Here is a 27,922-nt window from a genome sequence, read left to right as displayed (position 1 = left end):
GGTTATCACAACAAAGTCAATGAATTCTCCAGTTATATTGCCCACACATTGATCCTAACTCAAACTCTCATCTTTTCTTCATCAATTCCACTCATTTCACTACCGTAATCTTCTAATTACTCAAGACATTCACATTCCTGTTCCACGTCATGGAGCAGGAAGTAGCCTTTGAACTACTTCTAAGTGTTGCGCGGGGTGGGTCGCGGCTGCCTCCCTGAACTTGGCTGCATTTCAGACTAGTGTGGAGGAGGATGAAGGCTCGCTCCCTTGCCTCTCTCAGTGAGAGAGCAAAGGCCTCACAACACTCTCAACCCACATCTGTAGAGGAAGACGTGGGGAGAGGGAAGCGAGGCTGAAGCGAGCCGCCCACATGGTGATTGGAAATCGCAGAGGGGCACCAGACACGCTACTCCAAAGCGTTTGTGGGGGCTATTTGTTTCAAAATCAGATACTATTTTCAGAGCGATGGAAAAGCATGATTTTCAGAGTTTAAACTTGGTTCTTGTTTCCTTCCATACTGTAAATTTGATTACATTAACATTACACCTTTTGATGCATCAGGAACCCTTCTCCTCTTTTAATGCTATAAACTGGACTTGAAAATCTAACTGGATCAAATGGTGATGCTCAGATGTGACTGTGTATAAGGGTCCTTTCAAGCCTATAGTTTGTTCGCTCTGCTCCAAATCAGTGGATGAGTTGATTGAGCTTGTTGCATTTTCTACCTGGTTTGGTTTCTTGGCATGCAGAAAAAGATTTAAGTGAACCAAAATGCATCGATAAAGCCACATGAGAACGTTCACTACAATTGTTGGTTAGTGGTATCTGGGGCAGGAGCAAGAATATAAATACATGAAGAAGGTCCAGGTCTAGTCCAGGTCGAATTTTGATTCACTCTCCGGCTAGCTGCTTGCGCCTAGTAGTTGGGTCGGTTTGGAACCAGACCAAGGCTACATACTCAAAGGGTCTTGGTATGGTTGTTTTAGTTTGCAAACTGATCTGCCCAAACGAATTGCATTAAGGAAGAAAAAGAACTAGATTTCGATCCAACCGGACTAAACAACCCAAGTTTGAAAACGCTCAAACTCTGTGAGTGTGGAATATGGCATTCCTAAAAAATAGAGGGCAAGAGGCTCTCTGTGAAACTATAAATTCAGTTTGTATTCTTTAGGAACAAAAGAATAAGTGTAATTGACTGACCATGAGCCAGCTTGGTTCTACTGCCCCAACCTTCCTTCTCCTTCCTGCTTCTTATCTCCGAGGAGTGTTTACTGGCGGTAATTAGGCCATTAATCAAGTTAATGGAACATCCCTGAATGAACTAACTGTACTCTCTCCCACAGAGCCGTCTCATTTCGCCCCGGGACTCCCTCCTGAGGGCAAGACTTCCTGGTTCATGGCCGAGGAGAGCTGAGCTGGCCCGCCAATCTGTCAAAGCCACTTCCCTCAGCCTCCAACTCTGAATTGCACATATGGGTGCACCATGGGAAGGTTATATATCAGATGTAACAACTGTCAGCATGGTGTGCTGCCCTGCTATAGACTGCTGAAGTGATATCAACTTTGATGGCAGTACATCTGTGAAGGTTATGGCCTTGGCGTGACACCATGACACCTTTGCAATTGAACTCCGTTTTTTTTGTGCGTGTGGTTGAGAAAAATGGATGGATTTATTTCAGCTATTTTTGAACGCCACTGTTGTTTCAAAGTTAAACATACTCTGCACTTTGTAAAGCTGTGTAGACCACTGTGCAACAACCATTCCTGCCAGCAGTATTTGAAATCAGGCCAATGCCAACGTCAAAGCCAAAAACTTCAATATTTGGCAAAGTCATTGATAATTTATGGTGTCAAATCAACAACTCTGTCCAAGACTCTACAGTATGATGGATGTTTTTTTGCGCTATAGGGCAGCCTTAATGCCAACATGTTTAAAGAACATTCACTATAACTGTCTATATATTTTGGGTGTGCGGTGTTAGCTGTATAGTGTATATACTGTGCATTTAAAGCCGCAGTGCATAGATTCAAGAAAAAAAAATAAAAAAAATTGGTACTTCCCAGTGGCAGCATCAAAAAAAAGACTGTACATGTCGTGTAAACGTCGTTTTCTCTTTTGAGAGGCAAAGGTGGAAGTAACATGACTGTTTTGGCACCACAAAACCTCTTTGGTTAGGGGTGGGGTGATGGTCGGGTGTGCAAAACTTCTGACTTCCATACTGTTGGTTTCTTAGAAGCATGACCGCCTGAAGAGAAGATGGATGTCAAAGAATGCTACAAAGATAGTGATATTTATCCTTTGCTTAGGTGATGGTAGATGATGAGTAATAACCTGAAAACTGTCATTATCCTCTGACTAGAAAAGAGCAGGTCAGCCAGTTTTATTGCCCTGACCAATTGCTACCACCGTTAGAAGGGTCAATGAATGAAATATACCTCAATTTCATCACCATTGAGGAGAACTCCAAGGAGAAGCATACAAGCTAGCTTTCGCAAAAGTGTTTTATGCACACGATGTGCGTATATTGTTGAAAAAAAAACAAACACTTGTATTAACATAATATGCCAACAAGAATTTATGTAATCAGGTGTACAGTTTAAAAAAACAAAACAAAATAGTGGAGTTCCTCTTTAAATATCCTGAGAAATTTATTTGCGCTTTTATACACAACTTGACAAAGCTGGGTTGAACATTCTACAAGGACATATTTCTTTCTACACATTATTAAATTCAGCTACATTTAATGGTACAAATGGTCTCCTTCAATTGGCACACAATGAAAAAGTCAATAATATCTATATTTTGTAGAGAGTTACAACACAATACATACACAAACAGGCACATTTTATGGTAAATAGAGCTATTGTTACTCCACAAGGAGTTAAAGAGCCGACTCTGATTTGTCCCCTTTACGAACAGCTGAATCCTGTCTGATCAGCGAGCTAACGTTAAGTGGGCAGGCTGGCAAAGTTAGCTAACGTTGACTCGCAAATCAGTTCGGCATTTCCGTGACAGAACAATCGTACTTTTAGCTAATTTAAAGTTTGGCTGGAGTCAGTGGACCAAGCAGGTTCATTCAACATACACTAGCCTATCTTATTGTATGTTCAATTTTCAGTCAATGATCACAGTTAAGCTAAATGGCATGTTTCAGTCAGACTCTTGTGTGGATTGACAGACTGTGATCGACAGCCAAAGCATGCTGTGGCAAATGATCAGCGACAGGTTTGACTGAACCAACTCAAAGGGTGGTCCAAAAATGTGTGATTTTTTTTTATTACTTGTTTTTGTTTGTTGCTGAAAATAGTAAAACGATCATTGATATAAGCTGCTTAAATATAATCACCTGATTGCAGGGATTGTATGATGATAAGTTTATTTTTAAAAAGACAAAAAGTGAGGTAGCAAAATCATAACTTTGCTACCTCTAATTCAATAATGGGGATTCATTTTCTCCACTTGCTCCATTGCTCAGGCGCCTATGATGGTGGGTTTATTTGCAGGAATTGTGGCTAATCAGTTGCTTCCATCACATCAGATGCACTCAGACAACAACACAAGCATTCGCATGAAATAAAACCGAGTGTTTTGCCTGTGGTTGTCTCACCAGTGTTCTCCCTCTGGCCATTTTCTTCTCTGTCTCTGGAGTATTCAATCTTCTGCCACGCCAGCAGACCACAGCTCATCCAAACCTGCCTCTCAAACAAGCTGTGGTGTAATTGCTTGTCAGAGCTGTCTGCGTGCCTGTTTTTCTTCTCGCCGCCACGCACCTGACAAGAAACACATATTTACACACAAAAATGAAATTACAGGCAATTTGAGAACAGGAGCTTTGGAGGCAACGCCTGCTATCGAGCTGTCCAAGTCAATGAACTCCTCTCACCCCTGGCTCTATATCTGCTTGAAACAAAAGGGGAAGATGGAGAGGAGAACAGAGGAGACAGAGAAAAAAGAAGAAACGCTTGGGAATTCTGGTTTGACCTCCGTGTCATTCCTTCTGCGCTACACTTCCTCTACTGCTCACTTCTCCTTTTCTTTACATTTGACAAATACCCCTTCTTTTTCTTAAGCAAACTATGCTACCAGTCTTTAAATTGTTACAGGAAGTCAGGTTATTCAGAACGATACAAAGAGCCAGCAGGCTGAATGAGTAAAGCTCCACAGGTCCTCTTGCACTGGTGTTATAATGACAGACTTCAACACACTGCTTTGATGCAAAAGAGAATTAATACATCACGACTTGATTTGCTGTCATAATTACCTATCTTCACTAATTACACTGACTCATTTAGAAGAAGTGCCTGCCTCTGGAACATTTATTGTAAATACTAATTATATTTAAATGGGGGAAAGTCATAGGATAACTATGTATATTGGAACAAACAGCTGCAGCTCTCTCACTGATACACTTTTACCATTGATTTTTTTTATTATGTTTGTTTAATGGCTCCAGAGGCAAATTAAACTGATTATACAAGGACTTTGACACTTTTAATTTCTAAGTGAATGTCTGAATTGGGTGCAGATGTGTTGAAGTGTAGGAGGATAATATTTAGTTCAGTTTTCACCCAAAACTCTCTCAAATCACCACTAAGATGCAGTCTGTTTCCTGCTACAGCGCTGCTGTCCAGTAGCATTATCATGACGACATATAAAACAAAGATGGGAAAAAAGTCTTACCAGTGTTTTCTGCAGGTCTATTCAAAAGAGAAATCTGATTAAGACCTTGAGCCAGTTAAAGGAACTTTCATTTCATTTAATTGTCATGTGCTCAATCTCCAGCTTGATTTCCTTGTCTTTCTCCCTTCCTGTTCAACAAATCCAGAAAGTTTGCAAAGGTGTGGCCATGTGGGACAGAGGCGGGGCACAGACATTACATACACCTGAGAAAGGCCACCCAAGTACAAAGATACATGCACACATGTATAACACATGAGTGTGTTATGGAAATTTTGTTTGTTTCTATTTTTCTAACTTTATCCCACTGCTGCTCACACTGTAATACTGACTAAAAGTATCAGCAACATTTAAAACCCCTAGACACCTTGTTTTTTTCACTTATGTTGACTGATAGTCCTTTTCTCAGGACTGCATGTCTCCCTCACTCTCCTGTTTTTTTTTTGTTGCACCTGCTAGGTTGAGGAAACTTACACAATCATCATTCTTGTTGGCACATTTTATGGGAATCATATAAATCCCAGTATAGTTGCACCTACCTACAGTAAATCCCTCTAATTAGCCGGGGTAATTGAAAACACCTGTGTGGGTGTTCGGGGACTTCTGAATGCCAAGAATGTGATCAAATAAATACACATATATGCAAAAGCTGTTCAGTGAATTTAGGATTCATACACATAGTAGCGTATACACACATATATTTCTTTACTTTTTAAATACAAATCTCCCTTGTTTAATCTGCAAATGTTATATATATTCTAATTTTGCTTCCTCTATTTCTTACTATGAAATGGAGGATTCCATGTTTGGTTTACAGTCCTCTTCACTTTATATCATTTAGTGGGTATAATATAAAGTACAGAAGTTCAGTATTTCAAATTTGCAAGTCTCAATTAACTTCATACTGTATGCTAACTTTATTAGCTAATGTCTAAGGCCATAATACACGCTTAACAATATTACTATTCATCAAAGTATATATCATTTTAATTTAAATGTTCAGATACTGAAATTATCTCTTTGTTTATTTGACTGTTCTGTTTATTTATGCTTCATTTAAACTGTCATGCATATACGTAACATCTTAAAGAATGTAGATTATTATTTTTTCTTAAATACTTCTTTGCTATTTGTGCATCTTTTATCTCTGTTTTCCTGTATCTTATTTCTACCTACTTATTTGGCCTGTTTGTTGTGCTGCCATAATGCTTAATTTCCATCCTGATGATCCATAAAGTCTTATCTATCATTTCTATTGCTTATAGTTTAAACTGTGTTGCCATACTTCTATTTTATGTTCCCCATTTATGAATTTGTTAAACATACTTAGTCTTCCCTGCAGGCATCAATAAAAGTTCATCATTTTCCTTTGTCCACTAAAGCTCATCACCTTGTCACAATGAACACACTTTATCTGAATAAGACAGCAGAAAAACATCTGTAAAACCGCAGCACCGACCACCTCGTCCATGTAGAAAGAAGAATCACTCTCTGTATGCCATCCATGTTTGTGGGTGTTTACTCCTGAGCCGAATTGTGTTTGACATTTGTTCCAGACAGATCTGTTTGGGCCTGGTGGTATTTCGGGATGAGAAGTCAACAGAGGCAAGATGCGAAGCAAAGATGTGAGAAGGGTCGTGATGGGGAAGCCTATGATTGATATTCCCATTAGCCACCTGACAAGGTGAGGACAAGGCTCTGATAATGAATTGTGACACATTAATGAGCTTGTCTAGCGCAGACAATACCTGATCAGCCCTCTTACCATTTAACCTTTGATACCAATGAGGAAAATTGCAGGCAAATAAGGGTTTTGTGTCACTTGCAAAGACAAAACATGACTTTAAAAACAGTGCAATAGATAGTTGTGTGTTGTTGATATGGGCAGAAGTTTAGGGGAGGCTAATTTGATGCCATTTACTTGACAGTGCAAGAAGCTAAACAAAAGCAAAGTTAAACTCCAGGGATTTCTTGAGCAGAAAATACAAAACTTTTCCATGCATGTGTGTCTCTTTGAAGGGATAAAGATATCTTCTCAGTTCTTGGTTTTAATTAAGCACAAATATGACACCCAAAACAAATTTATATAGAGTATAAATGTGTTTTTTTCCCTCCGACAGTTGGTTCACCTCGATTCATTTCTTCATAAGATGAATTAATTAGTATATCCTTCAACAGGAGAAACAAATGTTTCAATCAAAGTTAAAAAAAGAAGAAAGAACAAAAAGTTAGACTGATATTTAGTTGTAAAGAAAGACAGGATAATCAGGCTTTTAGTTGAATCCTACACTGGTTTGACCTCAGAAAATCCTCTGAGCCAGTCAGAATTTTGTTTCCTCTTAGGATGTGGGTATCTAATATTGTACAGCGCATCTTGCAGATATTTCCTCCATTCAGGCTTTTCAAATCCCTCCAAATCCTTTTATACTCTGCTCTAAGCATGCACGGTGTACAAAAAAGTAAAAAATCAACACAGATGTGGCTAGAGGGTGAGTCACAGGAATACTTTCTGAAAATCTTTTGTATTTCCTTCCTTTTTTTTTTTTTAGCAGACTCATAAAAGTGACTGCAGTTGAAAGATAGCCACTATTTAATCCTTATCTTGTTTACCAATAGTGTTTAAACATTAAAAAAAGTAAAATATTAAAAGCACATGTTGGTCACAGTTGTTAGTCCTTAATGGGAAATGGTAACCTGAAAGTGGCAATTAAAAGTTTCTCAGTATATGCTTAGCGTCCATTTATTGGGATGCAAGGATTCTGATACCTTTGTCACACCCAATTTGCCAAACTCTACAGTCCACAGCCCTCTATACAGGACAAAAAGCACAGTGTAGAGCATAGACTGTATGTAGAGACTGAAATGTTGCGACAATAATCCAACTCAGTGGGAGTCCAGGAGTCGGGGAACTAACTTATTTTAGTGCTTCAAAGATAATAACGGTAGAGGCCTACTGTATACTATTGATAATGACTATATACAGCAAATTGAATTAAATTTTCAGTGACATTTTCTTCCAATGATTGTTTTGTGATATCAAATAGATTTTTTACGATATCCATACGGCTTTTGTAGGATAAAGCTAAAAGATAAATACTCCCTAGCGAGTTCAGATTCGTGTCCACATACCTTTCTGTTGTATCTTTAAAAAAAAAATACCTGTGTATTTGGATGGATGATGTGCTGGAAAATGTTTTTTCCTCAGGCTATTTCTTGCAGGCAGTGGATACAGTATTTTCCAACATCCTTACTGCTCAAGCAAGTTTGTGTCTGCATGCCGAGGTGAGTGTGATGTTTGTGTGTTTGTGTGGGTGTATTGATGTCACCCCCCCCCCCTCGAACGCCCCCACCTCCAGCCCCCGCGCCTCATTGGGACGCCGGCCGCCGAAGTCTAATCCCGGGGGAGCTCATTAGAATCAGCGGAGAGGAGAGGGCCCCAGACAGGGTCAGGACAAACTGCACTGCTGAGCTGCATAGTGATGCCTTCCACTCTGTCTTTATGCCTGTTTGGTTTGGCTGCATGTCAGTTCATCTGAGCGGATGGCAGATGAGAGATTGGCCTGCTCAAGCACTTGACAACCATGTTGAACACCCACGCACTCACACATGCACACATAAGCACACATATAGACACATATAGAGCGCCACACATCCACTGACATTTCAAATACCCGCTCCATCACAGACATATGTGCATATACTCAATGTGTGTGTGTGTGTGTGTGCATTATACTCACATGGCCAAAATTCTCAAATAGAGATGTGTGATCTGGCGCACACAAACAGAGTTGTCACCTCCCTGTCATGCTACAGTCAGCAGCGTCCTGTGTGATGTATGACAATAAGAGAAGGGTATGAGCAAGGTCAGGCACACTGCCACCCACGAGACACTCATTAAATGCTTATGAATCTCAAGTGGAGTCATGTAGACATGTGTGTTTGTGCTGTACTGTCTTTTTTTTATCAATACATGCCTGTGTGTATTACTGTGTTTGAGCATATTGCACATGCAACAGTTGTGTGATCTTGATGTGCTAGTGGCTTACAGATGTATAAGGAGGCTTTGACACTTCCAAGCTTCCATGTCAACCCCTATTTTTATTTTTACAACTAGTAAGCAAAGTTTGAAGGAGTGCAAACTTACAGAGACTTGCACAGAACAGCAGTGCTGCATCCAAAAAAATGCAACTTCTTCATTTATTTCAATGAGAATGTTGGGTGCCGACAAACATGATTGTCATCTTACACAAACAGGGCGACATCATTTGACAACCTAATGTTTGTCAGTCAAACACACGCAAGTGCGTTTGCCATGTAGAATACCTTGTAGCATCACTGACACAGAAGAGAGGACAATTAATGCTGTGATAAAGTTGTGAAAACTGCTGTGTCAACCTTATGATGAGTCTTCAAACTTCAAAAACTTCGTCTTTTCGCTGGCCTTGCCAACGTAGCCCTTTTGCACTTGTTGTATAGTAGGAATGCCATGAGCCTTCGCTAGATTATCAGAGCAAATATCAGGGCTAGTTTCAGGCCTCAGAACAAAAGCACCAAGGTTGATAGCTGATCAAACCTTTAGAAACTTGAATACTGCACCCTGTCTACACTTGTCTACACACATTTTCATCATCTGTTTGATATACTAGAAATGCTTCAATTTAATTCAACACAGCTGACTTCACTGGGCTTGTATATAATTGTCTTTTTAGGCTTCAAGTCTATTTTTTACTTGACCTACGTGTGTGACTACATTGAATGTATATTGGGCTGTGATTGCTGTCAAAATGCCTCTGATCGATATGCCAGTATAGACACTAAGGTAGGATTGCAGCTGCAGCTGTTGTGCTGCTATGTGCTTACGTGCAGAAAAGGTGTCCTTAGACATGAGTTGGGAGGTAGAAAGGAAGATGTGATTGTGTTAGGATAAAGGTGTGGCTGGGTGGTGTTTAACTGACATGCTGATTAAGAAACAATCGTTTTTGCAGCACATGAAAATATGATCTCTCACCTGAACCTGAGGTTTGTTTGCAGCTGGCCCCTTCATCACCATTCCCTGGAAGTCTCTGATGCCGCTCCGAGCAACGGCTGCTACACTGCTCACATTCTGAGTTATACCAGAATGGATGGCGAAGGGTGAGAAAGGCCAGAGATGCTGTTATTGCTCCACAAAAGCCCATGGACACATAAAGAGTTTATCATCCGGGTGAGCAGAGAGCAAGCTTGCTAATATCCTGAGGCTATCACAACGCTGTCCAATGAAGTCTGATTGACTCCATACATCAAAGGGTGTGTGCACACGTTTGTGTATGTGTGTGTCCCAATGAGAGAGTCAGGAAGACAGAAGGAGCTTGATGCTTCTCTATGCTTTTGGGCAACAATGAAATCACACTCACACAGGCGCTCATGTCTTTGGTATAATTGGAAAAGTGCTATGAAAGATGCTAGAGAAAGCGAGAGTTGGAGGAGGGGCGGTGTGGTCACAGGAGCTCACTCAGAGAGCAGGAAGGCAGTGGGGTGTTGGATGCTTTTCTGCCCACTGGGGGGGCCACCTATTATGAATGGACGAAACAGCAGGACGGGAGGCTTGATTGGAAGCAACCGGAACCTGTTTGTTGTTTAAAAAGCCTCTCTCTCTCTCTGTTTATGCCTCTCTCCTTCGCTCTTTCCATCTCTGTGTAATTAGGGTGCTTGCTGGAAGAATGATCAGCTGTCATCCCCAATGGTGGCCTTCCACTGCCTGAATGTCAACACTGTCTGAGACCTCCTGTCTGAGTGAGCAACACACTCAATTAGAGACACTCAGTCACTGCAGGAGCTGGTAAGACAAACACACTGACACATTTGCAAAGACACACACACACACATACATATGAGAGAATAAGGCACTTTTATCCTCTAACAGTATACACACCTACAGACACAGACACACACACTCATCTTGATTCATCACAGTGGTAGCCCCGTCGTAGCCCTAGGTGGTTCCATTAATTAAAACACAGCTTTTCAGGACATAAAAGTAAGTATTGCTTACTGCGCCTTTTCTCGCACTGGCAAGACTCCCTCCGGAGGCAAACATCACTCCTGGATGAAAGCGGATACAGGTGGGCGGCAGGGTAGATGCCCCCTTTGCTCCAGTCGGCCGCATCAAAGTGTTCAGAGTCAAGGGGCGAGACACCAAAGAGGACTTTTTCTTTATGTTTCTGTGTCAGTAACATCAGAGGTGTCTCTTGTACTTTTGAAAAGAGATTCACTGCTTGTTTAATGTACGAAATGCACTTGAAGCCTCGGTTAGCCAAATGGAGATAAAGGCTATTTCAGAAAATCTGACATGACACAATGTCAGTTATGAACATTAGCATTACAGAATGCCAAATTGAAACCAGGACTTCAAAGTATTGTTCAAGATGTAAGAAAAGCACATTTAAAATCACAATGGTACTGAAAAATTGAAAATTACTGAAAAAACAGCCCCACAACATATCTTTGCTTAATGGCTTGTTGTGTGTTTCTATCCATTTATCTAGACAGAGTTGCAAACTTTTATAACACATTGAAATAACATTGTTTATTTGATATTTGTGTACAGCATTTTTGACCTCTGGAGCAGCTCCTTTTCAGGCAGATGTCACCACATGCTAATGGATGCTACAGTTTGACGAGCTGAGAGGACTAAACATTTGTCATGTTCATTGTAAGAATATGTCCACCAAATGCAATGTATGTTGCTATATTTTGTGCTTTTAAAAGAAAAAGTTCAATATTCTTGCCAAGAGTTGGATAAAAAGATCAATACTCTCAATACTATTTCTGTATGCTTTATGAAGCTATTGCCAAGGGGGGTTAGCTTAGATTAGAATAAAGACTGGAAGCAAGGGGAAACAGCTAGCCTGGTTCTGTCCACAGGTTCAAAAACTGACTATCATCACCTCTAAAGTTCACTGTAGAATCCATATAAAAACCTAAGTGTATAAATTACAAGTAGGCCAAAGCTGAACCTTTGCACAGAGCCATGCTAGCTGTTTTCCCCTGCTTCCAGTCTTCATGCTAGGTTAAGCTTACTGCCTGCTAGCTCAAGCTTCAGATTTAGTGTATACACATTTAAGTGGTATCGATCTTCTCACCTTACCTTTCGCAAGAAAGCTAAGATGCATATTTCCCAAAAGTCAAACTATTTTGTTAGTAGTTTTTGGACAAGCTGTACAACATAAGTTAAATCAGGACACAACCCTTGTTAAAAAGATCAATTAATTGTTGGTTTAATTTTTTGTAGGACTGTAGGATTGAATAAAAGCATAAAACAATGCCAGCCTTATCTTCTAACAGTATTTCACACCAAGTAAAGGGGAGCATTTTCTGCCTGTATTTGCCTTATTTCTTACACTGTTCAGCATCATTTTCCTTGACAAATGATAGAGCGGCTATGGACCATCTGGATGTCTCCAGGCCTCTTTACATGTTGGGGATTTAGTTGATGCTGTCATCCAGAGCGAGAGAGAGCAGGTAGGGTTCGGTGCCTTCACTAAAAAAACAGCAGGACAGGAAGTGACTGATGAATGTGCAGTAGTTGTTGTAAGAATTAAATTTTGTGTTTTCATGAATCTTTCTACTCACACTTCGAACTACAGTAGTCTTTTTTTCATCACTGTTGACAGGCACAAATGGATGGAGGAGCTTCTTACAAACCTCGAGGCCCTTGTTCAAATCTCACCTAGAGCCCAGTGGAGCATGATAAAGGAGTATTACGTGATTTGCCCAGTATAAATCTCATCGTTCTCCTCCCTGTCTGGGAGCTTTGAAATGTAATCGACTGAGCATGTATGACAGAGTCAAAAGGTGTCAGTGTGATTTGAGGAATTGTGTGGTGGTGAGAGAGTCAAAGGGAAAACATTAACAGGTGTAAAAGGCAGATTTCTGTTTTATAAACTGCATTTAGTAAAAGGATAAAATTTTGAATTAAAAAAGAAAAAAATATTATTTGTATTTCCTGAGATTAACAATTCCCAAAATTTCTGTGTGCGTGTCTATATATATGTGATAATTCTGCAAATGTGTGTAGCTGTGTGTGACAGAAAGAGAGGAGATTTAGAAAGAGAGGCGATTTAGTTTCGAGGGATGGAAGGACTTTGTGGACCCTGTGGAAATTAGAGCGCTCCATCTCTGTCCTCAGGCCAGTCTGTGTGTGTATATGTGTGTGTGTGTGTGCTAGTAGGGGTCACTGCAGGAATAAAGAGAGAAAAGTCAGAAACCTCTCACCAAAAATCCCCACTAAGCAATAAAAAAGGACTCTCGTAGCTGCCTAAACTGTGCATCTGTGTGTGTGCAAACAGCTGCAGGTTTACCTGTAAGTCTACAGTGTGTGTGTTTGTCTGCACAGAGAGACAGACACAGGAAGATGAAAGCCAAAGACAGCAAAGAGAAATCGTCATAATTCAAGTCAGTTTTGACATAGTGCAAGCTCCACATGCGTGAGATTGTTTATAAATTATTCTAAAAATTATAGAGGATGTTAGGCCTTCTGGGTTATGGAAGTCCAGGGATGACAATATTAAAAAGAAATAATTTAATTCAATTACACATTTTTTTATTTATGTATTTTTTCATTTGTGTGCACATGATATATGACAGAACTACCTTTTTTTCTTTCGAAACTCTCAAGGAAAAAAAAAACTCTGAGTTTGTATATACTTGAAAGACCCAGCCAAACCAAACCAAACCAGAGCATGTGGAATGATGTTGTCTCATTGGTGTGTTTCAGGAAATCAGATCTTTTATCCTGCAGTGTTTTTTGTGGTTGAAAGATTTCACAAAAGAAGCCGTTATAAAAAATGACCATTTAATTTTCATAAGAATTGAGCTAAAATAACTGTATAATTCAAATCAGCTTGAAATTTCATAATTAAGTTTAGGTATGCTTATTTTAAAACCAAAATGACAGTTCACATTCAACTTTTATGTTCCTTATGACAGCTTTCATTTCTGAGTGGAGGGGGCATTTAAGTTTGACTGACTGTTGTAGCTGTTTAATACACTGTAGTTTGTGTTACAACCATTATGTACACAGTAAAATTTTACATTTTAAAGACTAGACTACATATTTGCATATTCATGTCATGTTAGCCTCATGGATCTTCTAAGTGAACAGCTTGTGCAGCATGACTCAGCCTCGGCTACTGCCAAATGTCTGCATATGTAATCTTAAACAGAATGAAGTATAGACACATATTTTGTTTGAAACTGAAGCAGACATTCTTTGCAAGCTTTTAAAACAACATTTTATAAACTCAAGCATCAAGCAGTACTGGTGCAGCTTATTCAGTCAATAGCAGCTTCAAGTACCATGCACTCGCTGTCTCTCGTGCTCCTTGTTTCTCCCTCTCAGAGGTGATTTTGTGCAGCTCTCTGCCCTCGTCAGTCTGCCTCAGGCTGTTGTGCCCAACCTTTACCTCCATTCTGCCTCTTCTCTCTCTACCTCTCTTGTTTTCTTTCTCTACTGTCTCCTCAGCCGCCGTCTCTGCCCTGATTACAATGTTGTGTGGAAAAGTTGCCTCATGGGATGTTGTCTTCTTGTCTCATTTCCTTCCTCCTCCTCCTCCTCTTCTCCATTGTAATCCTACAGACTGGACTGAGTGTCTTCATTGGCTGGCTGCAGATAGGTCTCTTTGGGTCCGTCTTTCCCCCAGACTTCTCTATAAGCCTCAGGCATGGAGACACTATATTATCCCATAAGTTTTGATTCCAGTCAGTCAGAAAAAATGCTAGTCCAACATCCAAAACAACCTGCGGTGTTGAAGAAATGTGCACCCTAATTATAAACGGGCATATGTTTAAAAATTAACGATTTCGGATGTTTAAAATTCTTAGGTTGCAATTCAGTCTATAATATAAAGTTTTCAGAAGTTTCACACAAGTTAGTGGTCAAAGGGTGGTGACTAGGCTGCAAATTTAGGTTCAATTCTATAAGAAATCAATTGACTTAAAGGTGCAATATGTGACATTTTTTGAGTGATAGCACAAAATTGAAAAGACTGGTGAACTAGACCAATCTAAAGGATCACAATTATATTTATCTTGATTTTCATCACAGTAATCAAACATGTTTTATAAAATGATGATGCTATGATTGGTATGAGATTTAGGGGTCGGGACCAAATCATGTTCACAATCTGTCATTTAATCATATTACGCTCATGGTTTTATGGAGCAAACATGCTTCTTGCTTTAACACTGGATCTTGGATAACTCACATAATTGTGTGCTATCGTAATTATGTGCAGTCATGACACGACAGGGAAGATATTGCCCCATGGTGGGAGATAACTGAGATTTATGCCTCATATCTTTAACTGTATCATGGACGCAACATAATGGGCACATTCTGAACTTAATTGCACATTATAAGACACAAAGGGTAATTTCCATGTCACTAGGATGTAAATATACCGCACTGAAGTTAAAAAGAACAATATAATATGTTGAGAGTAACGTTGTCCAATTAGCATAAAGCATCAGATTAACACAGAAACAGATGAACAGTTTCTGGCAGGTATGATACTGTCAGCCTTGCTATTAAAAAGTTAGATTTTTTTTAACCCTCTCCCAAACCAAAAACACAAGAGCAAAAGTGTAAGGAACAGATTAAACAGTGTGTTTATCTGCTATGAAGTAAGCTGGAATTGTTAGCATGCCCAGCTAAAGGCACCTTCAGACTGTGCGACAACGGTTTATTGCATGCCACACTGTGTGAGATGCCTAGGATCAAATCTTGTTTGCAATCTGTGTCAGACTGTATATCAATATAAGACATGTCAGATTGTGCCATGAATGTATTAAGAACAAGTGTGTTTTCTTCCTAAACGTTATTAAAAAACTGGACTTACGAAATGTCATGCTGGCCAGTGTATTCTGTGTCATTTTATGTCATATTCTGATTGGTTTGTTTGTAGATGTGTGTTGTAGCAGCAATCACATTGTGGGAATTTGGTGTTAAATTTTTTGACACTGTCAGAATTTTGACTCAAGCTGTCTTTGGTCACCAAAGCTCCAAATTGGTCATCAGTGTCAGTGCATGTGTCTCAGTGAGATCTTGGAGCACCGTTTTGGATTGACATACAAAGATTTCACCACATTTCTCTAATGACTTTTGTCTCACACAGCACAAAATCGCACAGTGTAAAGGGTCCTTTACTAGCTTAATACTGACAATAGTAGGGTTATGTTCACCAAAAACGCTGGTTAACAAGTGCTTTAGATTCCTTTGAGTTCTTGTTTTAAATTGAGTCAGTATTTCTAACAAGTGGTGTAATTCTTCATTTAAAAGTAGCTTTCTTATTGTGGAATAAGTATATCCTTGAAGACCATGATTCTCCAAAGAGAACCATGGTCTGAATTCTATTACCGGGGCTTTTGCATCATAATGAGAACACTTGCAAACAAAATAACCACAGCCCCAATACAAATAATACTAAAAAAAACACACTAATCAAACTCTAGACCAGAATATAAAACAATCTGCAACCTTGTGGAGCTATAGGAGCCTTTTCAAACAGTCACCTTGTTTCTCTTTGGTGCAGGGGTGTGCGGGTAAAACACCCCGTCAAGGTGACACGCTGCAATTAAACAGCACCGGTCTGTTGGCGATGAGCTGTCATCACCGAGCTATGTCACAGGTGTACAGGGCAGCTGTAAGTATAATTGCTACAGGCCTCCGGGATGGAGCTGAACCCCCGTCTCCTGGCGATGATAGCAGGCTTCACTGGAAGATCAGCTATGAAGGAGACTTGTAATACACTGACAAATGGTTATACAGCAGTTGCCAAATTAACAATGACCTCCCCCCCTTTTGCTGTCTGGTGTGGGTGATAATGTGCGAAGTCCTGTCGGGAAGTGTGCTTAATGTTCAAGATAATCTGTCTATTATGCGAGTTCAACATTAGGAAGGGAGTGAGTGAGTATCAATTAAATGTTCTTTTCCATAGCAAATGGGAAACATAATTTTTTTGACAGTGATTCAAGCAGGCAGACCTAATATAGATTTTGAATAAGTAGCTATATGTGAATATAACTGGAATTAGTTCAAATACTGTTACTCTGCAGCAGAAGCCCCTCTCTCTAAATTACTATGGAGGAACTAGATGTGCTTACTAATTGAGTCTCGGTGCTCTGAGGAAACTAATAGAGAGAGGAGAGAGGGAACGAAGGAGGAAGAGAAAGGAGGGAGATTTCTGTTCATAAACAGTGTTTACTTAAAGCACCCCATCGCCTTATTAGTATTAATAGCAGTGACTTCAGAAAGCTCATATTCTGCCATTGGACAGTTTTGTATTATTTATGATTGAAATGAAAGCCTGGAAGTGCAGCAGCAATGGAGGAGCGCTGCATAGCAAACGATGTTGCGTATGCCGTTTACATAACCAACACTTGGGTAAACAGCGGATTAAGCGCAGCACGGGGCATGGGAAAAACGAGAGCAAAATGTTATATCCACACATTAGCCTATTTGAGGCAAGCTTTTGGACGAGGCTAGCAGAACACTGCAGACCTTTTGATGCAGCTGGTCTTCATCTGCAAGTCCTTTTGAGCATGAAAGTGTGGTGCGGTGCAGAATCTCGCCTCCAGTGCAACTTCTGTAATGTTGATCTTAAGAAGTCAGGTCCAAAATAAGCACCATGTAACTTGAGAGCTTCCTCGTCTTAATTAAAGACACCATCTGTTAAATTTTATTATTAAAGCTGGTAGCGTGAGTGCCAGAGCAACCGAACAGGGCTTTCATTTTCTGCTCTATTTTACAGGCAGCAGGGTGGCATGTCAAGCAATGAGACTTGGGATCTAGGTTCAGGAATGGGGAGCTTCCCTGCTGAGGTGTCCTTGTGCAAAACACAGAATCCCTACTGGGGTTACAGTTCTGTATGTCTGGATGTGGCTGATTTTCGAGATACGCTACTTTAAAGGATAAAGTAAACATATAGTGGTATTTTTTTTAATATCGGGTATTCTCCAAAACACACTTTTTGTGTTTCAGTGTATTAAAGCGAAACTAAACACAGCTTTGCTCTCCGACTCAACTACTCAAGTGTTAGATGTAGTTTTTAGCTGTAAGACACACAACAGATGTACAAAATCATCATCAAACCACCACAACATATACTGAATCAATCTTTATTTATATTAAATTAAAAATATACTTTTGACAGATTCATGTAACAAACATGAGGAACGGTATTTCTATGATATAAAGCTTTGGGTATGGTTTCAAAGAACTCAGACAGATAGTCAGCACTGACCATCTTGGATAAAGGGACATGGGGGGGGGGGGGTATGGGAAGCTAACATAGGTGAGGAGGAGTGACTGGTGAAGCCTTCTCTCTACTATGTCTCCTCTAAAAGCATGCAAAACAAATTGGAAATGAATTGAAAACAGTTTGTACTGTGATGGCTGTGTGCTGCCTTTCAGGAAATAGGAGGAGGTCAGACTTGGCTCAGTAATATTTCCAGTAGAAAGAATGCAGAGAAGGTAACACTGAGCCCCAAACACAGTTTATCTAGATTAGCTGGCAGCACTGGTTTTCAGTTTTATGAGAATTAGGAAGAGGGAGAGATAAAACGGCAAAGAAGGTATTGTTCACTTGTACTGGCGTGTTCTCATTACTGAGTGACAAATGAAATGTGGCAGGTATGAGGAAGCGAAACAGATACCGGGCGGATTGAACAGCCTCCCCCTCCCGCCCTGCCCACGACTCATCATCACCACTTTTACAGTGTTCACCTAAACTGAAACATTACATGAGGACAGCCACAAAGCTCTGGAAAAGGGCCACTGAACATAGTTTCACATGAGAAAGGGTTGACAAGCACTTTTAAAATCAAATCCCCATTAGTCAAAAGGTACACTTACATAAAGCAAATATGTACGACTCTTTTTTTTTATACAGTTGTTATAAGCAGAAGAAAACAGCAGTAGGAGAGAAGACCATATAAATTCAAAGCATTGCCTCCTTATTTACAAATTCACCACGTCGGCCATTTCAGTGCTTTATAAAAATACTATTCACATTTGTTGTTGAAGTGTGTTAGATAAATTTTGGAGGAAACCCCAAAGATTCTGTACAGTTACACTGTTCTGATAATTTAAACACAGAAAATGAACCACTTCCACGCGTAGGTGATGATTTGTGCAATTAAGATGTAAACAACTAAAAATTGCAGCTAGAATGACAAACATGTTAAATAATGTACAGTAACTGACACAGTAGTGGAAAAAATATATAGATTCAAGTCTTTTTTCTTGAAGAAAAACACTCTTGATAACACAGACAGAATAAAACTAAAGGTTAAATGACTATATAGGGTACTGTAGACAAAAAATCCCATGAAAGATTTCAGAAATAATGATTCCCAGTTTGTGCTACTGAATTCAGTAAAAAATATCTGGTTATTTCCTTCCACACTGTCCACTCTCTGGACAGAAATGTGATTATAATATTGTCATCAATGAAAAGATACAAAGGTTGAGGGCAGTAAAACACTCACTTTGGGTACCATGCAAGGTGATATTGTACTATACATTAGACTCTATCACAGCATATATGGTAGGTTGAAACTGTTGAGGATGAAATATTGAAGGATTCACTTCAGTACAACATGGCTACATGCCTCTGCACCGTGGCTTGGAGGAAACAGTAAAAAGTAAAAAGATCAGTCTTAAACACCAGTGTCACCATGGCGTACTCTTAAACCGCCATGACACAAAAGTGTTTAGGGCTGAGACAAATAGCAGCAGGTAACACAGCCCAACACCAAGGCAAAACGTGTTTGAAACAAGAAATGACATATTCGTCAGTAGCAATGATTGCGTTGACAAGAAGAAAACAAACTGTGGTACTTTTAAAAAAGGTAACTAATACCTTTAGACAAAAGCAGGACTTGGATCTTCAGGTATAGGTAATGTTTTTTCCTATGATTCAATTAAAAAACAAGGGTTGCTGAGTGCCTCGGATACTCTAAAGTGCTCTCGAGAACATGTGAAGCCAGTCGTCTCATCAGTGCTCCAGTCTAATCCATTCTTGATTCAAACACATATTTTGCTTGCAGTATGATTTAGGGTAAACAAGAGGGAAACCAAGGCATGTGTTTTTCTTTTTTACCACCATCGTCCTTTCTTTTTTTTTTTTTCTTGAAACCCAGATTTGGCAGTCGCTTCCATCGCTCTATATAAACAAACTCAAACGTGCTATAAATATTTTAACGTTGATATTAAATACTGTCTCCATTTCATTGAATTAGAGCTCCAAAAGGGACTACAAAATGCTCCTTCATCAAATAGTCATGATACCATCAAAGCAGCATTGGAAATACTGTTTGAAGCAAACAAAAAACATGGAAACAAGGACATTCTTGAAGTTGGTCAGTACCACCTAAAATGTGTTTTCTCTGTGAACCCCTGGTCGATGCACCTTCCTTTGACTCATCGAAAAGCCTTTTCTTTCTGAAGTGGTAAACGACCAGATAAACAAGTTGAATATTTCAGTAACGAAGGCTGGAGATCCTTTCTTTCTACCCGCGAGTCTGATCAAAGTGCTCCATGGGGAGGACGAACATATACAACGTTACTTTTACACACACATTAAAATACACAAAATAAATAACCTACACAAGAAAACAGCTTGGACATGGCATGAAAAGCTTCTGAATCAATTACAAAGCAATATCAATGTTCCACAGTAATGGCTGGAAAATGACAATCTCGCTAAAGGTTCAGGAACTACAAGATTTCATTCATATTCATGAACAAAAAGGTGTGAGTCTAGTGAGATATTGCAAGACGACCTCTGAGGCAAACCGACATCACTTGATCTTCCACGTTTGGAAAGCTTTGTGGTGTTTTCCCACCCACAGGTGTTCTGTATGGCTTGGCGGAAGAAATAATGGCTGTAACACCAGCGCTTTTAGCAGCATTGACTGGCAGTTTGCCTACAGAGGCATCAGTAGTGAGGGTTAGAACGATTCTTTTAAGAGTAGAGGGGCAATCAGATGTCTACGGGTGATCTCATGAGTAAAACTTGGTTGGGATACTTTTGATGACATCAGTCTTGATGGATCAGAGGATAAGTCGAAAGTTGGATGGACTTGAGCTAATTAAAATCCAGTGTTGGTAAAAGTGCAAATTAAGTTATAGCTGCACTTGAAAAAAACATCTTAAATTTGACGTATTTACCTATATTATGGAAAGCAGTTGGGTGTCGGGTGACTTACCAGCAAGCTACTTGGGAAAATAAATGTTCTAGCAACCTTGTCAACCAACTAAGAAGATAGCATTTCAGTTTAGGTTAGCAGTTTATTGAGTTCTGACGTCTGGGCAATAAGGTCCTTCAAATTTTTAAACAATTCAGTTTCCCACCACTGCCAATTGCAGCAGTGCTCTGACTTTAGCTTAAAAGTCAGTCTAATATATCAATGTAATCTTTGTTGGTGATTATTTGCCTAAATCAAATAATGCAGTGATTGAAAATTGTGCAGGTCTGTATTGCCACCTCAGACCAAGTCAAATAAATCATTACTGCATTGTGGTCACGATCTTGATTTACAAAGTGCCACTCATGAAACCAGAACAAATTACATAAGAATTGCTTTGAGGACAGAGATGTGGTGGCAAAAATTTGCTTTGGAACACAGTTAGGGAGGAAACAACAGAGACCACATCTATTTTCTGTCCAAATCTACCGTCATAGGGAAGATGCAGCGAAGAAAAGTGGACACATTTATGATTTATAAGAAATAGGTCCAAGCTACCAAAATGGTCATGTCCCTTATAAATGAACACCATGAAAGAGACTATTCGTTTTGGCACAGGTTTAAAAATCACAAAACCATCACTTTCTGTGCACCAGTTTTCTTTTGGAAAACAACAGGACAGTTTAGGACCACCTACAATTGTGAAAAGCTCCCAGAGATTTGGTGCTGTTGTTGAATTTGGTGCATTCAATGAGCTTTTGATTTAAGCCGATGACATAAAAAAATGTAATGTCTTCTTCTTGACAATAGCCATATGCTGGAAGCCTTGTTTTAGGTCAGACTAGTGTTGCGTCTACAATACTGATGGTTTTTGGCTGTTGACCCCACCGTCACTGACTTCTACCACACCTAGTCCATCATCTATTCCTAATGAGGCCAAACTAGCTTGCCATTATGTGAGCACACACACACTCAACCTAAACACACTGACACAAACAAACACAAAAAGTAGCCTGTTTTAACTGTGGTCTGCTGGTGCTGTCTTGTTCATTCGTTGAGGTCTTCATTAGGCAGCGTGTATGAACTTTCCCTCCCCTCTCTGTAGATTTTTTCTCTCTTTTTCTCTCTCTTCCCATCACTTGTTCTGTCTCTATGATCACCATTTTGAGTTTGGCTGCTTTCTGGATAGTCCTATCACACTACTCAGCAGATACAGCAATTTCTCTGACTATCCTCCCTCTCTCATGAAAACTCACTCTTTACCCATCTAAGTTAGCTTCATGATCTGAATGGGAAAACCAGTGTATAAAAATCCATCTTTTCAGCACTGCAACCAGTGTTTATAAAAATGTTTACAGTGTATTTTCCCTTATACCATTTGGCTTGGAAAAGCAGTTTTTGATCAGCTTTTTCAAGCAGACAGCAGTCAAGCAAAAACAACAGAACAGCAGTTGCCCTGTGTGTTTGTGGGCAAGTTTAAAAGTCCATGGTTGAACTACAAATGTGATAGGAGGGATCACTGTAGTATTGGCCATCACAGTATCACAGTTACAGTAGAAAGATGAGATGAATTTCACATATTGGATGGAAAATTCGAGAACGTACAGTATAATCCTATAGGCAAAAAGATTGAATATGATTGACCAGCTTTCAGTGCTTTCATGTTACAGGAAGTCACTCTCCTGACTAATCCTTTCAGTCTTCTTTCCTCCATGTTTTGCTGTTTTGCCTCACTCAACAAGGTCTTTCACAAAACCCTTGACATCTAACAGACTGTACTTGTTCCGTCTGTTTGCTTATTTCAGAAACCCTTAGTAGGGTATTGTTCATCTTTTATATTGGAAAACAAAAAAATAATAAAACATCTTGTTCCTCTCATGAATCTGACACCGCAGTGGCTGGCAGTGAGTTCAGGTCCCCTAAGTCAAATCCATCTTGATGGACACCGTTGTGGTCTACCTCGCTGGGACAACACAATCCGTCCTCTGCTGTGTGACAGTCTTGTGTCCATTGTTTGCCGAAAACTACCAAACCTTCACATTCTCAGTGACTTGGAGCGCAATTTCTATCTACAGAACAGAAATGGACTGGATTGGATGTAGTGAAGGTGCATGAGTTTGAGTTGGGTTGGCTCGGTTCGGTTCGGTTCGGTCCACCTCCTTCTGATGTCGCTACGGTCTACAACAGATGGCACGTTATTTGGAAAGAGTTTGGGGGTAGCTCTGCTTGTGGCTGCTCCCCTCTGCGTGGGACAGTGGAACCGGAGAGAATGTCGGGGTTGTTGGAGGCTAGAGTCAGATTGAGGAACATTTGTCACAGGGAACGATCTACACCACAGTATTCCGCTGCCGGTAGGGTGGAGGTGGCAAAACTGTGCCAGATTTCATGGAAAACTCAGACATGTATTCAGGGTTTTCAGCCACTGCCGGCCGTATGTGTCCGTTTTGCTTATAGAAGAGCTTGGCATTTGTGGAACCTCCCTGGGCACCGTCAGGGGCCGCCTGGTTAGATGATTTGGGAGGCAAACTGTGCTGCCAGTATTCTGGGTTGTCAAAGGTCACCTTCAGCTTCTTCCCACTGGCTTTACCTGATGTCTGTCCTCCTCCATGCTTCAGCATGCTGGCGGGGTGCGTGGTGGCGTGGATCTGGTAGGCTGGCAGGCTGCCGTGCCCAATGGGGACTGAAGTGGACAGGCCACCTGACTGGCACACCTGGGTTTGGGCAGTAGTTCCTGTTTGGCTCTGACTGATGGAGCCACCACCTGGATTGACAGGTTGTCCTGCAGGTTTGATGGTGTGGTGGGCGTGGAGAAGGTGAGTTGGTGGACCGTGGTGGCAGGGCATGCCAGATGGAGAAGGCTGGGCTGTGGGGAGGGGGTAGTGGGGCAGGCTGGTCTGGATAGTCAGCGGGAGGTGGGATCCTGAGGTTGTGGCTGAGATGGAAGAGGGCGGCTGGGTGGGAAGGGGCAGACCATTTCTCCTCAGGGCCTCCAAGCCCAGTTCAGCTGGGCTGTGGAAGGTGTTGAGGTAGAGGGGCTCATTGATGTACTCATCCTCTCCTTTGGGCTGGCTGTTGGGTGTGCTGTGGTATCCTGGGTTGTCCAAGGCATGGATCTCACCGTTTTTATGACGTGAGACAAACGGGTTCTCCTCAATCGGGTTCAGGTATTCTGCAGCAATAGACCAGAAAAGGGGAGGGAGGGCAGGAATGTGGAGAACAAGAGAGAGGGAGTTTATGTGAGAATAAGACAGACAAACACCAAATCAACAGAAATTAGATCAGGACAAGAGAAAACAAAAGAAATGGAAATTGAGAGAGAGTACGAGAAAGAGATCACTCGCTAATGAGGGGAGAAGACGGAGATGGAGATGATAATGGCGATAATGGCAGCCACTCAGGACCATGAGGGCAACTTGCCAGTAGTTCTTTGGCACTGGAAACTCCATCTGCCGGGGGTGAAAATGCCAGCAAATGACCCCTCTTCACTGCTTCCAAGCGCTATAATAGTGGGGTGCGAAACCTATTGATTTTGCCCACTCTTCCGCTCCTTGACATTGCATCAGATGCATTTTGCTTCAGGCTTTGTTATATTTTGAACTGCTCAAAAATCAGATGATAGTGTAAGAGCAGGGCTGATTGACTGAATTATGATCAAAAGCAAAACATGACTCTGTAGTAGCTGACATACACCACTGTTGACAGAAACTCAGTAAGAATTTTAATCAGTGGAATGAAATGAAATGAACAGACAAAATGACAGGTAGAATATACTACAAAAGATCGTATTTACTCTGTGAATGAGCAAAGAGATGACAGGGAAAAGGTGCACTAGAATAGAAATCGCTATACACACACGCAAGTATTTTACATTTAAATGATGTTTCTATCTTTGTGGAACAGAACAGCACGTTTGTGGTGTAGTTGATCTATGAATGAGGTTTATTCTCATGGGTCCATGCTACTTTTCATGTACAACTACAGTATTTTTTGAAAATGTCTTCTCCTACATATTACTTTCAATAAATTATGCGTCTTTTATTGAAAGGTTAGCAATTAACATAATGAGGTTAAGTTATTTGAATATTTAATATTGCCTACACCGTGCTGTGGATTAAATAAAACACCTAAAAGGCTCTGCATATTCACTACAAAATGCCCCACAGGGCTGCAGAATTGCCTGACCTTATTTTTAGCTTCTATAAAGCACTTTTCAACCATTCTGTTTGTTAAAAATGTTCTGTAAAATTAACCTGCTTTGGCTTGTTGGGGCACTACTAAGTGATTTCAATGGCTACAACATTTAATTCACAGTCCCTGTACCTGAGGAGCTCTTGTCTTTCATGGGGGTCATGTATCCATCCTCATCTGTGTCACCTCTGGACGCCCTTTCTCCCAGGAAGATGGTGGGGTCAGCGCTGTACCTCTGGCCACCGCTGTCTTCCCCTCCAGCTTGGCTCAGAGTCTTCTTATGCAGGCTCCCGTTACAGCGCTGGTCCTCCAGGGCTGGACCCTGGCTGACTGCCACTTCCTGGTTTATACAGGCTTGGGCCCCTGCCACAGGACCTTCTACAGGGTTTGGACCTCCATCACGATAGCCAAACTGGTTCTGAAGTACAGAGTGGGTTGTGGATAAAGAAAAGAAAAATGCAATGTGATTTTTTTGAACAAACTGTACTGTAGGTTGGATTTTCATTCTAAACCACACTAGAACTTTGATGCATGTTTGGTATTTGATGCTGGGGCAATATCACTAAAAGAATATAACTAAATAACCCCATAGTTCAATTGAATCACAACAAATATGCATGGTGTGAATGCCAAAAATAATCAAGTTTGAGCCAGTGTTATGCCACCTGTGGCAAAGGAAGTGAGACTTTTAACCTGTGCAGCTCCCTGTTGAAAGTAAAATTCTCCAACAAAGTTCTGCTGGTGTAGTCATCAGCCTGAAGGGACTGTGAGGGGCAGCCAGGCAAAGCTACATTTCAAACACCAGAACCTCAAAAAAGAACAAAAAACCCCACAAGAAAATACAAAACATGACATGTGAAGCGAAGGGCTTCTTGTGGTGCTGTGTTGGCTTGCCGTGGGCTATTTAGCCCAGGCCTACTCCTCTGCACTCTTGCCAACTGCAAGCGCTACAGCAGCAATTACAGGAAGCAAAGCTACAAAACGCAACAGAAATAAAGGAAACGTCCTGGGGTTATATCTGTCCACCTACTATATGGATGTATAAAGAGAAGTGGATACAGCGTTGGAGGCGGGGCCCTGTTTATTCCTATGAAAGTTGCTCAGTGGCGCATCAAGCCAATAAAACCACATCCCGCTGAAAAGAAATTACATAATGAAAACATACTGCGCACTCTCAATGGACTCAATGCACCCATAGAGCATGCTCACTAGAGACTTCTGCCGGCCGAGATGACTAACTTCCAGTTTAGCCCTCTGGCTAACTTGAATGGGGATAAAGCAATTCAATCATGCAGCTCTTCTAGACTTTCCAAATGTTATCGGACCGAATGGATCAAAATCTGATAGTGAAATGAGTCATTTTGTGAGGGTTGTGATGCTCAAATGTATCCACCATTTTACAGCCACTCTTTTTCCCATGATCATGTGTGGGAAAAATGCTTTTTGGCCCCTGTTGGACCTGGAAGTTGTAATTCCACAGTTTGGCCACTATGAGAAATGGGCTTCAAAGCCCAGTACTGATCCTGGGGGCTTGACCAACTCCCACTGTCTTCTGTAACCCAGGTCACAAAGAGTTAACAACCAGGAAATGCCTTAGCCCATCAGAACACAGGTATACAGCAACAGGCAGGTTAGATAGCATTGTGACGCTGGGTGACACTGAAGGGAGAGGATATACAGCGTTATCAAATCAGAACAGTAACAGCCTGTATTTTGTTGTAAGCTTGCAGATGTGTATGTGTGTGTGTGTGAGAGAGAGGCCCTGCTCACTGAAACCTGCCGAGTGACACAGAGAAACTTCTGGATTGGTGAGTCACAGTAAACATAAATAAATAAATGCTGTGCCACTAGGCGCTAGGCTAAGCTAGCAAGTTCAAGTGAATGGGCCTGGAGCTAACAAAATTATCATTAAGTGACGAACAGTGCAATTAATCAACTGTTATAGAGATCAACTAAAGTAAAACTGTTTGAGAACTCAACTAGAAAGAACATAAAAACCTGACATGTAAAGTGTTTAATTACTCAACATTTTCTGTGGCTGGTAAAGCTACTGAACTGTTTAATACTGAAGCAACATATTTAGTTTTTAATGTTTTTTTAGGATATTTTATTTCATTGGTAAGTGATTTTGAATTAAAAAGAACAGAAGACATAAGAATATAGTGTGTCAAGTTTACACTGTATAACTACAGTAACTACTACTGTTTGTAATTCATGCAATATTGTTTCACTTTAATTTAAAAAGTATATACAATGTTAAGTTAAATAGAAATTTAGATTCACTTTACTCAGAAATGCATTTACTGTAAAAATTATTTACAATGTGTTGATTGTACAATTTACATTATATGTATATATTTTGTTGAAGTTAAAGAATTAGCAATTCCTGACAAATCAGAAAGGCTTGTTGTAACCATCACTGGTTTAAGTGAATGGACTGAGTAGTCATATTATTGATTAGGTGTAGTACTGTTACTTGGTTACAATGATTTTGTTATTGATGATACAGTGAATAGTGAATTATTGTAAGGTTGAAGCGAGTTGTAAGGTCATAATATTGAACAAGGTATTGTTTTAATATTATTACCTACCTAATGTTGGATCCAAATATTGAGAATTGAGATTCTGAATGACCTATATTAGGGTGCAACCGGTCAGACAGAAAAGTAGTTTAAAAGAACTCATTTATTTCATTTTATTTATTCCCCCCCAAAAAATACAAGGTTCTAGTTTATAATTCTTTGTCTTGTGTGGTCACTGAATATTGCATTGTGAATATTGCACGGACTGCGTCTGCGGCAGCACAACCTGAATAACTAACTTCCCCTG

General features: G+C 40.4%; 2 protein-coding genes across 10 annotated transcripts in view; both read right to left on the bottom strand.

The window, feature by feature from the left end:
- lancl1 (LanC antibiotic synthetase component C-like 1 (bacterial)) overlaps positions 1 to 3,676 on the bottom strand; it is a 54,316-nt gene extending 50,640 nt beyond the window's left edge. The window contains exon 1 of the mRNA XM_042405411.1: positions 3,609 to 3,676. The gene's annotated coding sequence lies outside the window, so the exon portion shown is untranslated. The remainder of the gene's footprint in view (positions 1 to 3,608) is intronic.
- Positions 3,677 to 3,685: 9 nt separating this feature from the next.
- Positions 3,686 to 27,922, bottom strand: part of LOC121892375 (receptor tyrosine-protein kinase erbB-4-like) — a 270,376-nt gene continuing 246,139 nt past the window's right edge. For 5 of the 9 annotated variants that reach the window (XM_042405402.1, XM_042405404.1, XM_042405403.1 and 2 more), the window contains 2 exons: positions 25,226 to 25,511; positions 18,694 to 24,074 (listed from right to left, as the gene is read on the bottom strand). In XM_042405402.1, the coding sequence (XP_042261336.1) occupies positions 23,233 to 24,074; positions 25,226 to 25,511 (1,128 nt within the window). In that variant the 3' untranslated portion in view covers positions 18,694 to 23,232. Of the gene's footprint in view, positions 3,772 to 8,415; positions 8,503 to 9,686; positions 10,447 to 10,709; positions 12,198 to 12,289; positions 12,387 to 13,542; positions 14,456 to 16,065; positions 16,431 to 18,693; positions 24,075 to 25,225; positions 25,512 to 27,922 lie in introns of those variants that run through there. The other 4 variants (XR_006094399.1, XR_006094401.1, XR_006094400.1 and 1 more) reach the window with 4 other exon arrangements.

This window comes from Thunnus maccoyii, chromosome 24, assembly GCF_910596095.1.
Source record: "Thunnus maccoyii chromosome 24, fThuMac1.1, whole genome shotgun sequence".
NCBI lineage: Eukaryota > Metazoa > Chordata > Actinopteri > Scombriformes > Scombridae > Thunnus > Thunnus maccoyii.
Note: the sequence above shows the minus strand (reverse complement) of the source record. Positions and strands in the feature narration are given on the sequence as shown.